The sequence below is a fragment of the Corvus cornix genome, chromosome 1 (genome assembly GCF_000738735.6).
Source record: "Corvus cornix cornix isolate S_Up_H32 chromosome 1, ASM73873v5, whole genome shotgun sequence".
NCBI lineage: Eukaryota > Metazoa > Chordata > Aves > Passeriformes > Corvidae > Corvus > Corvus cornix.
Genome location: NC_046332.1, coordinates 88,211,639 through 88,225,632, shown reverse-complemented (window position 1 = coordinate 88,225,632; position 13,994 = coordinate 88,211,639). Strand labels below are relative to the sequence as shown.

The following is a 13,994-nucleotide window of genomic DNA, read 5'->3' as shown; positions in this document are numbered from 1 at the left end:
TCTCCTTGCACAACTTCTTTCCGGGCCCACACTCACATTTCTAAGATTTTCACTGTAAAAGTAAAACTGCAATTCTCAAAAGAGCAACTGCATCAGGAGATTGGGCTTTAGAAAAAAAAAAAAAAAGAACAACAACAAAAAAAGCCCTCAAAAGCCTGTATTTATTGTCAAAGTCTCTAAAATTATGAGATTTGACAATAAGACTTTTGTTCTTATGGTAACATGCAACTAGGCAACATGCAGCTTGACTTCTGCAGCCAGTAGATATTCAAAGTACTTTCCACATACAATAGGTGTCAATTTGACTTTATTTAAGGAAAAACGGGGAAAAAACAGTAATTTCCATAATACACAGAAGACAAGTTAGATAGCACTGCAAAAAAAAGGCTGAGTGTTTTACTTGTCACCAGTCTGCTTTGCAGCTCTACGATTAGTAATTTTAATGCAGTTTGTCATTTTGTATTATTGTTTAGCATCTTTATAATCAGCAGAGTTTGGGGTTATAAATCACAAAAAGTGTACTACTACTACTATGAAAAACTAAAAAACCCACAAAAATCACTTTCAAATAAACCATAAATATGTGATGCACATTAGTGTAACAAAACCATTTTTGTAAACATTTTCTCCAACATAACATGTGCATAAGATAAAAAATAAAAACACTGCAGTCATACAAGTTAGGGTTACTTTGACTTAAAGATACAGAAAATTATTACTTATTAAAGCTTAAAACTAAACCTAGGAGCTTTTCTTTTCTTCTTTGCTTACAAAAGCACTGTTTGAAGAGTTCGATGTTGGTATATGAAGTGGTTTTGTAATACTGTTTTTACCTTGCCATGTTGGCACTTCTGCGGAGGCAGAAGCTGCCAGATGGGCAGACCCACTGAAGGAAGGAGATTTCCACCCTCCCCCGGAGCCTCAAAACTTCAACAGCACATATCCATGACCTGGGCATCCCTACAGCACTGGAGCATCTTCTTCTAGGTGAATAGCATTAGCTTCCAAGGACTAGATTAATTTTGACCACATAGCACTGGAAGATTTAAATCACGCAGACTGACATTCGATCGAATCAGCTTCGGCAAACTACACTACAGGGCAGCTCTGTGATTACACCCATGTCTACCATCACGTTGCATTTTCAAGTCCCCTTTAGTTCATTATAGTACAAAAGGTTGATCGTTCTTCTGGCTGACCACACCAGGCCTGAAAAGAACACATCCTTCACCTTCGACACTATCCAAAAGTCATACAATTAAAAAAAAAAATAGTTCTAGGTATTCCTCCGCCAGCAAATGTAAGGCTTTCTTGAGTTTTGATTCTTTTTGGGGGGTGGGGGAGTGGGGGTTGCTGTGTGCACACACATGCGCTGGAGGTACGCATTTACCGCTCACTTTTCAACCATCTACGATGTTCGAAGGAGAGTCTTCAGCAGCAGCGCTGACTGGGGTTGAAGGATTTACAGCAGTCAGATTTGACACCAAAAGAAGGGTCTGTTGAGTCTGAGCTTTGCACACTTGGTGCTCTTGGCTCTTAATTGATTGTGTGACCAGTCGCTTGAGCCATCAGCTTGACTGAATTGAAGAATACGTGTTTAAAAAGCCCTACCTGTCATGCCATGAAGGAAAGTTAACCACAGCAGAAGACAAAGCCCATGAAACACTGAGAGCCTGTTCACTGAATGAACAGCTTAAGGCAGCTGTCAGCAAAGTACCCCACCAAAGGAATTAAGGAAAAAGAAAAAAAAGAAAACAAAAAGGAAAATGGCTGAATTGTGACACTGTGCATTATTACAACATCAACAGATTATTATACACTCAAGAGTTCTCAAGTAATGAACATGTAGCCACTAAACAAATTATTACTCTCAAGACATTTATTAAAAATGTCAGAACTTATTCATAAAATAAAACTGACTTAAAAAAAAAAAAAAGAAAGAAAAAAAGCCAGAGCTGGGATCTTACATCTAAACACAGGTATACGCTGTTTTTATGAATAAGCAGTATTAACTACATTCTTAAAAGAGTTTTAGTGCATTGCATTCTTAAAAAAGAAAAACATCACCGCCCCAAAATGTTTCCTACAACATTTAACAATTTATAGAACTAGCCTAGTTATTTTTACCTGCCTGTTACTAAGCCCACGTGTTAGAAGAGTGAAACCTCTGGTTTAGGCTAAATTCAGACTTCTATTAAGGATGAAACTGGTTTAAAAAATGCTTGCTTTACCAAATTTTGTAAGCAAATTACATTAATCAGTGTCTCACTGCCATACCGCTACAACTATTGCCCCCACGGACTACTCTCTCCTCCTGCTGAAACTCGCTATGCAATAACAGTCAGAAACCTTTCAATCTGGTAGTTTTGGTATTAAGATTAAATTAGACATTAATGGTTTTCTTCTAAAAACGTATAAACTAAACCACCTCTTTTATTTTATGCATTAAAAACAATGAGGTAGGCACAAAAAATAAACATATGTAGTTTGGATTTTATTTCTCTTTTTTTCTTTTTTTTTCTTTTTTTTTTTAGTTCTGCGAGTGCAGACTGTGGTAAAACTGTTGTTGCACTTCTAGGTTTAAACAAAAATTAAACCTTTAACTGAGGCAGTGCTAATACTGTGACATAACCAAGTTCTGGCCTAACACAGAATCATTATAGAAAATGAATTTTTTTTTTCCTTTTTTTCTTTTTTTATCATCTGCACATGTTTCAGGCAACACCTGGTACACAGAAAATGACTAAAGTTATTGGCCAGGCCAAAATAAAACTGCAGAAACAAAAAAACCCTAAGAATTCCACCCCAAGCCCCTTCCCACCCTCCCTGTCCCCAAGAAGAAGTTATCCTAGTCACTGTGTCTTTCACATTTTATAAATATTAACTTCTTAAAACCTGCACCTTCCTCTTTGTCCACATATTGTCACATTACAAAAAAGAAATGTCAATTAAATACATTGTTAACATTACTAGACTAGATCTGCCCTCTGTTTCAGCCAGTCTGACTCTCTACACCACTTCTCACCTTCTCTTGCCTGCCTCCTGTCCACTCAACAAACAGCATATTCATGGTAAGCCTGGTTTGGTTTTCTTCCTTTTTTCCCCCTTCTCTGTTTTAACACTAACAAACAGAGTCCTTCAAATCCTAGGAATCCTGGAGCTGAAGGGAAAAGAAGACCTGTAGCTTTCTAGCGTGATCCCAAATCTCAAAGACATTGTAGCACCTGATGGCAATATCTTTACAGCACCAGCTGCGTCGCAGCCTCAGTTGAAAAACATAAAGAAACCTAACACCAGTGATGCCTGCACACACATTTACACAGAGTGCTGCATTCGTGCAGGTCTGTACTCCAGTTGAAAATAATTCCAAGTTATGAAGATCTCAGACTCTGGATGTCAGCAATTCCTCTCCAAATCCCACCGCTTCTACCAGCTCAGAAGTGAAGTCCTGCCAAGGGTCATGAAATAGACTTGACTGCTTCCACCTGACCGCACGGAGGCAAAGAAAACCTGCAAAGAAAAGAGATCAGCAAACTCAACAGGTAGGACAGCACTGGTTCTAATGTGCCTTCACTGTCCCCAGTATTTGCAGTGCAATTGCAGTGCTGGTCTGGGCTGGTGGGGATGGAGTTGATGCTCCTCATGTGGCCTGTGGGTTCAGGGCTCTGCATCTGTGTTAAACAGTGTTGTTAACACACCAGTGTTTTGGCTACTGCTGAACAATACTTCACAGTATCAGGGCTTTCTCTCCAGCTCCCTCACCCCTAAAAGGCAAGAGGGCTGGGATGGGCAAGAGGCTGGAAGGGGACAATGCTGGGACAGTTGACCCAAACTGACCAAATGGATGTCCCATAATATAGAGCATCATGTACACCAATAAAGGCTCAGGGAAAGGGAGAGGATAGGATGGACATTGTGGTGATGACATCTGTCTTCCCAAGAAAGCATTATGTGTGGAAAACATCTGAACATCCACCTGCCCACGGGAGACCATGTATTAACTCTTTACTTTGTGTGGCTTGCACGTACAGCTTTTGCTGGCTTATTAAACTGTCCATATCTCGATCCATGAGTCTTTTTGCCTTCTGACTATTTTCTTTCCCTTCCATGGGAGAGGGGAGAGAGCTTGAGGCTGGCTGGGTGTTTAGCTGCTGGTCAGGGTCAACCCAACCTAAGTACCCAACTGAAGCACACGTTTATCATCTTGGCAACAAACTTGGTGGGAGGGAATGTACCTTGTCATTGCGTTCACATAAGAATTTGAGTCTTTGTGCCCTTTTGTGCATGAACACACCATCCAAGTGTCCAGTTTCCACCGACCGGATTTCGATAGCTTTTTCTCCCCAGCCCATGATCTGGTTAGATCGGATGTATGCTTTGGAGAGAAAACAGCACATTAGCATGGGCAGAGGGCAACAGGAAAAATGGAAAAAGCACAGAATATCCTGATACACTCTAGTTAAAAATTACCTGCATGTGTGTTATTGTAGCTACACACATGTTCAGAGTGCTATTTCTGTCCTCAGAACATGTACCTAAAAAATACCTTTTTTTATTTTAATTTCTTTTGCGTGCTTTCTATGTTATATACTTCTTCCTTGAGCATTTGTAACAAAGGAAACTCTATAACCTTTAATTAAACTGAGGGAACATTGAATTTTTACACAGGCCTCTTCTCCAAGTCTGGGACAAAGAGATGGATTAATTAGGTGTTGACTAGGAGAAAGCAGAAGCCAAGGTTTAAATAGACTAAGCCCATCCACTACAGTGTGTCCCAAGCACCAGCTCTGTGTCTTACATGTTATTTTCCCTCCTTGAAGGAGTTTGTCAGCAAAAACAAAGAATGAGAGGGAAAGGTAAAACTAGAAAAAAATTACCTAGGCTCTCTTAATAGGAGTAATACTTGAAAAACTGATCTCCTTGCAAAAGCCAACTGAAAATCATTCCGTATATCTCTCAAGAGGTTCACATTAAACTCTCAAAGTAGAAATACTATTATTTGACATAGTGCATTCCTTTGTGTACAAATAAAGCAACAAATCAAACATTTTTCCTTAGTGTCACAGGGGAACAAGATTAGTAGTAGTGTGAGGAAAACAATCTATTTTTGACAGGAGTAAGAAAATTAAATAAAAAGTATAGTCACCAGCATTATGCAAAGGTATATTCACAAAGCAGTTTGATGGATAGTCTTAGGAATGCTGTCAAAAATAACATATGGGGAACTTAATGAAGACTAAGCTGTTGCCTCTGATTTGCATTCTTAACAGAAAAATAAAAACTACTTCCTAGCCAGAAAAATTTAAAAATACTTAATTTTGCAGTACTTTCCTTTTATATAACATATTCATATTAGTTTTCAGTGAAATTAAACCAAATTATCTACTACAATATAATGTACACCAACAGTGCATATACCATCCTGATGGAAAATTATTTATTTTTAAATATTTCACTAGTGCTAACTGGGCCAAATAGTTTCTAAAAATTGCCAGACAAGATGTTCAAATGGTGTTGGCTGCCTCAGTGCCATTTACTACTTCACAAGCATTCCAATCTCCAAAGGCTCTGGAATTTGCCAGCTGATATATTCTGCTTGCTTTTAGATCTAGTCAAGAGTTAATCAGCACAGGAGTGAACATGCTGTGCATGAAATGTCTTTAAATTTCCTCCTCCATTGTTGTTCCTGCTGCTCAAACAGCTATCAGCAGTCATCTCCCAATATGTGCAGGCATCCCACAGCCCATAAAATGCAATGTGCTTGCCCAACAAAAGGAAGGTGTGACCACAGCCCACGCTATGCTCCGCACTGAATTACAGCAGCACAAGCAAGAGGGATTCTGGTGTGTACTTGTGTACTACACTTATTGTTCTCACTCTCAACCTTATTTTGAGCTGGAGAGATGAGTAATCTGAAGGTGAATTAAAGACATCAAATGAGGTACACCTTTTGTTATCTACATGGACTTACCCATAATATTTTATTCCTCTGCCACTTTATATGCCTTTATACTGAAAGGTTTCTACAGCTTTGTGGCTATCTAGCAAAAATTCTGCAGCGGCCTACAGAGGTCATGGTGAGTTTTTCAATCATGAACTCCACAATTTGATTGTTTGGGTTTTGTTCACAAAAACTTCAGCCAAAACAGCTGTTTTCCAGAAATAATACAGCACTGACTTCAGATGCAGAAGCAGCACACTCGATGTTCCCTCCTTCTGCCCATGTGCACAGACTCACACTCCCCAAGAGCACATTGTACATGGCACACCAGAGGCACTTACCAACTGAAGTTGGCATTTCTCCCCACTGCAGAACCACATCCTTGGTTATCCTTCCGTATGTGTTGACGTAAACTCCTTCATCCTCGTAGCAGACCAGTAGCTCCATCCCATCCGTGTTTGGGAGAATGATGATTGCGTGAGGCTGGATACTACTCTGGATCTACAGAGACAGAAAGAGGAAACTTTTGTTTTAATGCTGCAGATCCTGTGCTAGAAGAAAGAAATTAGTGGGTTTTGGTTTTGGCTGACACATCAGGGATTCACAGAATTATAGAATGGATTGGGTTGGAAGGGACCCTAAAGATCATCTAGTCCCAAATTCACTCACTTTAGAAGCACTAGATCTGCTCCCCTCGAGCTAGACACCATACACGGTGACCAAGACCTGTAAACCCTTGAAGCATAAATCCTCTCATCCTAAGGCAGACATCTAAACCAAGGAAAGATTAATTCCTCTGTAGGGGTGCCTATTTCTTTTCATGGGCAGAAAGGGAGCCTGGAGCAAGCACTGCAGATGCAGACCTCAGATCTCTGCACTGCACTGGATAGTGCTTGGGGTGGCCCATCTGACACCTCTGTGTACAATGACCAACAGGAAATCTTGGTAACTAAGGCCACCTGGCCTTAGAACAAAAACCACCACTAAGGCCAACCCTTTTGAAACCCATCAGTGGGCTGTTGTGTCATTTGTGCTGCTGGGCATTTGCTGGGCACTTGGCCATTTACCTGCTACCCCTGGAACAGTCACACTGGTCCACGTCAGATCTGAGTGGGCAACTCCAGACCATAGAGACATACTGACTATGACATGAGGACTGACAGTGAGGCACAAACCCCATGGCAAATGTGGCCATATCTGCTTAGACCCCTCCATCCAATTTACCACTGCAAACATCCGGCAGTGATCCACAGGGACAGCCAGACACATCAGTCATTTGGGGAAAGGAAGGGGTTGGGGCGGGGGAGGGGGTGGTGTGATCCACCAGAAAGAAAGAGAAAAACCCAACCACAGCAGCAGCTCTTACATGTGTTGGTAGATAAATATCATAGACCGATCCTGAATCCACATCAACAGCATGGAAGCCAGCGCAGGAGCCATAGATCACTTTTAGTCTCTGGCCCTCTTCTACGGTTAGATCCACCAGCAATGGCTTATGTACCAATTCTCCAAATGACTGTGAGACAACCATCAGTGAGATTTACTTTAGTGCTTCAAAAAACAGTGGGGTTTATAAAAATATGCTCGCATGCACACATTGTGGGTTTATTCCTCCACATCCCTCTGGTCCCTAGACACCAGACACATTAGGCTAACATGTCTCTCATGAATAAGGACAGATTACTCTGCAAACTGCTGCATTTCAATCACCTAAGCTATTTTCTGTCAGGTTTACTTGGCCTGTTTGCTTTTTTAGTAAGAATTGTTCTCCCCAAAGTTCAGGGCAATTCAGCACTCCTGTAGTACTTACTTCTATCTGCACAACCAACAGTAACTGTCTGTAAATCAGCCTGGCAATTATACCAAGCCAGCTAATTTCATTCTAGCAGCATTCAAAAATAGTCCCATAACAATGCTGAGTATCACTCAGAGCAAACAAAGACTTGTGATATTGTGTCATTATTAGTTTATGCTCGGTTATAATTTAGACCTTTAAGTGTATTGTCTCCTAGAATTAAAAAAAAAACCCCTCCTAAATTAAAATATAATACAAAGTTTGTGGAGATTTACCAAAGAACTTGGAACATGGCCATGATACAATGTCAGAACATTTTTGTAAAAGGGATAACTGCAAGTGGTTATGGGAAAATCCTACCTATGGCTGAAATATACTGTTACCTTAAAGGCCATAAATTTATGGTATGGCTTTGGTGCCCATGCATAGACTTCCACAGAACTCTTCAATGCAATTACCAAGAACTTGATTCTTTCATATTTTACTGAAATTAAAGAAAACAAAAAATAATTCAGCATAATTACAAAGTCATTCCAGTTACGTCAAGAAAGAAGACAATTTATGTAAGTATGAAGAAATACTGAGAGTTTTAGTAACACTATATTTTAGGATTGCTACTTCTATGAAGTTAAGCTCTTTGATACATTTATGCTACAAAAGTCATTACTCTTATTAGCAACTGACCGTGTCACCATCTTTAGAATTAATTAGTCAGTACACACTTATTTCCACTTATTTTTTTCCACATTGGACAGTGCTTAGTCATCAAGACAGGAAAATGAATTTTCAGACAGGGACATTCCAATAAAAGAAGGCCGTGACTGTGGAAGAGTCCATTACTGGCAGTTCCAGTCACAGCACTGGCAGTGGTACTTTGAGCTGATGGAGAAACTACCCAGAGGAAAGGAGGAAGAAAAAAAAAATTACAACATAACTCAATTTCAAAAGCAAAAGGCAAGCTTGATAGTGGAGCACTTTCCTTTGTCCCTAAAGTCTGACATAACTCATTTGAGAAAAAGAAAAAAGATTCACAGAAATAATCAGAAATAAAGCATTATTACAATAATGATCCACACTACTGCTTTCTCTTTTAGCTGTGCAGGAAAGCAAGACTACTGAGCTGTAAGTGTTAAGGGACTTGACACTTCTTCAACAGACAAAAAAAATTCTCTCAACCTCCACAGCTGTACTGACTAAAAACAGAGCTTTTGTTCAGTCTTGTCTAGCTTATAAGACTTCCTGGAATTTTTTCACGGAGAAGAGGGGGGTGTTGAACAACACCACCTCATCTGTGAAAGGGGACATTTGATAATTCTTATTATTTGCTCTGGGTGCTATCTGGGAATTCACCCAAATCTTAAGTTTCAAAAGAGCAATTTCTCATTTAGAGGAGCCAAAAGTTGCCTGAAGCAACTGAGATCCATAAATACCACTTCACCCTGACATCGGAGACCCCTGTTGCATCAAAGAGACAAGGAAGTGATCAGTGCCAGCTGCCTCGGTGACAGCGTCCAGACTGCAAGCCCAACTACTGGCAGAGCTGTCCTTCTTGGGAACTGAAGCGCAGCTGTCAAAGAGGCCTCTCACTACCTGAAAAAGTCTACTGTATTTCTGTGGTTCAGAGGGAAGTTCAGTGCCAGGCTGCAGCCCAGGGTAACAAACCCCTCTTCATCTGGAAGAGAATGCTCTTTGTTTCAGACGCTTCCCTGCTGGAAAGCCTCCTTTCAATAGCTGTTGATGTATTGTTAACAGGCCACTTCATTATGCTGCTGACACCCTGGGGTATGATACCAGAGAAGTGCATTATTAATTGTTTTCGGGGTCAAGCTCCTGGTTCAGCAGTCACTTACTGCCATTGTTATTGATTACGCCCCATTAGCAGGTTTTTCCAAGAGCATGAGCATGACAGGAGGAGACTGAGAACAGTTTGATTGCTGCTGCTCCACACCGACTGACACAGCTGGAAAGGAACTGAGCTGGCTCTTGGGAGAAAATCAAATCAGAGGCAACATCCAGTGCCCATTAGGATGCACCATGAAACCGAAGCAGCAGAAAGAGCTCTTGGTTCATATTCCCACCTGCAGGGCAGCAGGCTCACTGTATACTCCGCTGGCTGTGAATGCTACATGTCTTTCACCAGCTTTGGTGGAAGTTTCTATAGCCAAATCCATTTAAATTACTTAAAACCACTCAAAGGGCACCTGTCTAATGAAAACACACTTGATTCTGTAACTGTACTGCAGCAGATCTGAGATGGCATTAGGGAATTTCATGAGCTAAGGGGAATCAATGAATCATCCTGAAGTTAAAGACATGCCTCTGTTCCCAGATACTTCCCCAAAGCTCATCTGCTACCTGGGCTTCCTTTCTCCTCCCACTCTTTTTTTTTCCCCCAGTCTCTAAAATCTAATTAAAGAGAGACTTTTTTCAATCTATTCCAGCATGTAAATTCATCATGGTACAAGATCAGGGAAACCTGTTAGCAAAGAAAACAGTTGCTGGGGACAAGAATCCCTCTATTACCTAAAGGGTCTAATAGACCTGGTGAAATGTTACCAGCCCTCACTGCCCATATCAGCATCCTTCTGGAAGCTGCATCCATTACAGGAAGGAGACAGATGGGATTTGCACACTCTCCAGTTCCCAGCCCATCGTCTCACCACAAAATCCCTCTCATCTTCAATTTAACCCTGTAACTTGCCATCTATTTTGGTGCTTTGCCATCAAGTTCACCCTGAGAAACAGGTAAGACAGCTAGAAATAAAACCGACCGAACTTTAAACCCAATAGCTACATGCACTGCAGTTCCCTTTCTCAGCCATCCTTTGTCCCAACTATTTGATTACTGCATTTGCTACTCACCAACTTTATAGTGCACACAGCCTTCCAAGTCGCCCACCGTTGTCCAGCCCTGTTTCTTTTCTACTTCAGGATCGTTGTGAAGGATTTTATTTCTTAACCATGACAAATAGTAAACTCGCAACTTGTTCTTCTTACCTGGCCACAAAATTAAAACAATGGTTTATCTCCATAGGAAGATACTTGCAAAAAGCCCTACCCAGGCAAACAGAAAGCCCTGCAAAGCAAACCAAAACAACAATGAAGGAGAAAATGCTGCAACCACAGACATCTCCCTTAGCTTTTACATCCATAACAGCTTCACTCTAGACTCCACCCAGACACGCACTTTCCCGATAATCAATGACAGAGACACATGGCAATACTACACGAACATAAATGACAAACTCAAGGGAATAACTCTTCAGCTATCTGGTTCTTAGGACCTAGACAACTTCCACTAGAACAGGGAATTCCCACAACAAAAGCACAAGAGAGTCATGCACTGAGATTAAAAATATATATATATATATATATATAGCTGAGTCAGAATGGCTCTTTTTGACACAAAACTGTAGGAGAGCAGGAGGATGTAATATGAGACCTGAAACTTCATCTGCTTGCTAAAAGCTGATGACTGCTTTGTCAGCAGCCCTTCCCTTGAACTGCAAGGGTGTAATACTTATCAGACTGCACACAGAAACTGTGAAAGGTGTTTCTTCTCCACAGGTGAGAGAAGCTACCTGCCCAGGCTGCCCTATCTTCAACTGACAATGCATCTGCCACATCATCGAAATACGCCTCAGACTTTTAACTCTTGATAGGAGAAGGCCTCTTTGAATGAATGCAAGGTTCATGACAAACTTTATCAGTGATTCTTTAACAACTAATGGCCTACAAAGCATTTGCTGAACTAGTGAGAAGATAGTCCTAAATGCACATACACAAAGCTTGCATCCTCTTTTCTCCTGCTGCTTTGCTGCTTGAAGCCATTACAGTTCCACAGATGAAGCTGCGGCTGAGGAAGGGAGATCACCCCTGCTTTGACTAGGAGCCATTTAATAAGGCTCCATGAGGTCCTTGTGAAAGGAAAGGAAACAGGAGATGCTCTCAGGGACCCTACTTGTCAGTGGGGTAGCTCCATGCTTGTTCTTCACCAGCCACAATGAAGTGCCATGTGCCTGTCCAGTGTTTCTCAGCTGCTAGAGAAGTCACTGCAGTCACTGCTGGGCTGGCCAAGCGACACTGTACTGGTCTGTGCTGTCGAAAGCCACTTCCTATCAAGATGGTCCACCTGGCAGCCTGCTAGCCAGATCCAGCTATAGAGTTCTGCTAAATGTCTTTAATTTGTCATTTAAGTTTTCACAGGATGCCTGCTGACAGATTAGTTCACAGGTGGCTGCTCAGGGGATACTGGCTGCAGCAGGACATGAGGCCCAGGCATTGAGACCATCCTCCACATTGAGCTGGCTGTGCCGGAGCTGGCACAGACCCCCTACCCTGATGGCAGGGGATCCCCAACAGAGGTAGTCTTGTCAGGAAAAGCATCTGCAGGGGCTGAGGCAGCAACATGGGGAAGCACAGCTTGCAAACAGGCTTCTCCATCGACTCCAGCACCACAAGCCATTGCATTAAAAATACATACAGTCTAAAAGATCTTTTTATGATTACTTGGATGGGAAAGGACAGGAGGAAAAGAAGAGGCAGTTTCAAAGTAAAAAGTCTGTTCACTGAGCTTAAATTTAAAGTGGAATTGGAGAGGTGATTGCAAATACTGGATCTGTCACTCAATTTTAAAAGCCCTTCTGTTCTGATGCCATGCAATGAAATGTGAAGTAACACTGCACCATCTATTGTTTATCTCCATTACAAATGGGACTATAGATTTGGCAGTAAATGATTACCCTGATTTACTTCCTGACTTAAAATTTATTAAGCCATGTTTCATAAAGGGGTAAAGCCCTACCACTCCTGTAGCTTTCTCAAGATTTGGAGGACTAGAGCAGGAAACAGTATTTCCAGAAGTCCCACATGTAACCAAGGAAAGGTCCTTCCATGAAAACACTGCAAATTATAGCCACAAGGGCTCTTTTAAAAACACTGAAAAATAGGAAACATAGTTCATATCAGAAGCTACTGCAGTTCTGGGCAAGGAAGAACTCAGAGGGCTCAGGGTCAGTACAATGTTCCAAATGCTTTTAAAACCATCGTGAGTCCCTGTCCACAAGGAGATAAATTCTGCCTCAGATTCTTCCATGGTTGTAGCTTCCCCAGTAGCTTACTCAAACTCGAAGACTCAGAACAAACAGTACACATGGGAATTTCCCAGCATGCGGCTACATTTTTTCCTTTTGGTTCACATGATGTGCACCAGGGTATTTCTCTCCAACCAGAAATATTTTTCAAAACAACTGAGAAATATCTCAAGTGTGTTCCCATTGTGTTTTGGTGTCTAGACCACAAGGAAAAGTCACAAGACAGGAAATTCCTTTGCCTTTCTGCAGCCTGACATGAAAAGAGTAGGACCAGTTAGTTATATAAACATGGCTATGCATGTATTTCAACAAGTTTTGCTGCTCTTAATGTTCCCATTTGGAGTGCAGAGATCAGATCCTTCTCCTTGTAAAGCTCTACCAGTCAGTTTAAACAGCTCTCAGAAATCTGGTCTTTTTTATCTTTTGCAGGGGTCTAATCATTATGACCATTGAATAAGAAAGAAAACTCTGCTCCAGCCATCAAATGAACTAATCAGACAATGAATTCTATGAGAACTCCCAGGCTGGATTCTCCCACAGACATAGTTTCAAAGGCAAAGTCCTTTTCCTTATATTGAGTTTTTGTTTTTATTGTCACTGTGGTTTTTAATTATTGAGCAGGCAGATTCCAACCAGTTCTTCCACTTTGTCATCTCCTCCTACCTTTCTGGTGCCACCATCAGCCAGCTGGGCTGGCAAAACCCTCAGGGAGCCACAACTGGAGCGTGTTCTGTATGCATGTTGCCACTCTCTCCTCCAGCAGTTTTATGACTCTGCACTGTATCATCTCAGCAGAAGAAACCATGTTTTTTGCCTCTCAACAGCATGAACTGAAGAACCAATCAACTACTCTTGCTTTACCTGCAAGGCTTTCTTGTACCATTTCTAGAAGGCTCAGCATCTCAGTATCAAAAGCTTTGTTGTCAAAAAGTTCTGTACTTCAAATATAAATTGGGTCAAGAATTGATATAATGTTTTCAGACTCAAGAGTGTGTCTATTAAAACCAAGTTTAGGTGACAATCCTCTTAAAATCCTAGCACACGGCAGCTTCTTCGCACAACGCAGTGACACCTTTCAAACCCTACCACCATCAGCACATCACTTCCCAAAAAACTCAGGGGAACATACAGCTGAGTGCACCACAGTGAGCTGAACAATACTCCC

At 41.3% G+C, this 13,994-nt stretch overlaps 1 protein-coding gene across 13 annotated transcripts in view; it reads right to left on the bottom strand.

Moving 5' to 3' along the window:
* Window positions 1–289: 289 nt before the first annotated feature.
* The window catches only part of MAP4K4 (mitogen-activated protein kinase kinase kinase kinase 4), a 167,264-nt gene continuing 153,559 nt past the window's right edge, over window positions 290–13,994 (bottom strand). For all 13 annotated transcript variants that reach the window (XM_039548851.1, XM_039548857.1, XM_039548884.1 and 10 more), the window contains 6 exons: window positions 10,599–10,733; window positions 8,120–8,220; window positions 7,308–7,457; window positions 6,283–6,442; window positions 4,236–4,375; window positions 290–3,510 (listed from right to left, as the gene is read on the bottom strand). In XM_039548851.1, the coding sequence (XP_039404785.1) occupies window positions 3,427–3,510; window positions 4,236–4,375; window positions 6,283–6,442; window positions 7,308–7,457; window positions 8,120–8,220; window positions 10,599–10,733 (770 nt within the window). In that variant the 3' untranslated portion in view covers window positions 290–3,426. The remainder of the gene's footprint in view (window positions 3,511–4,235; window positions 4,376–6,282; window positions 6,443–7,307; window positions 7,458–8,119; window positions 8,221–10,598; window positions 10,734–13,994) is intronic.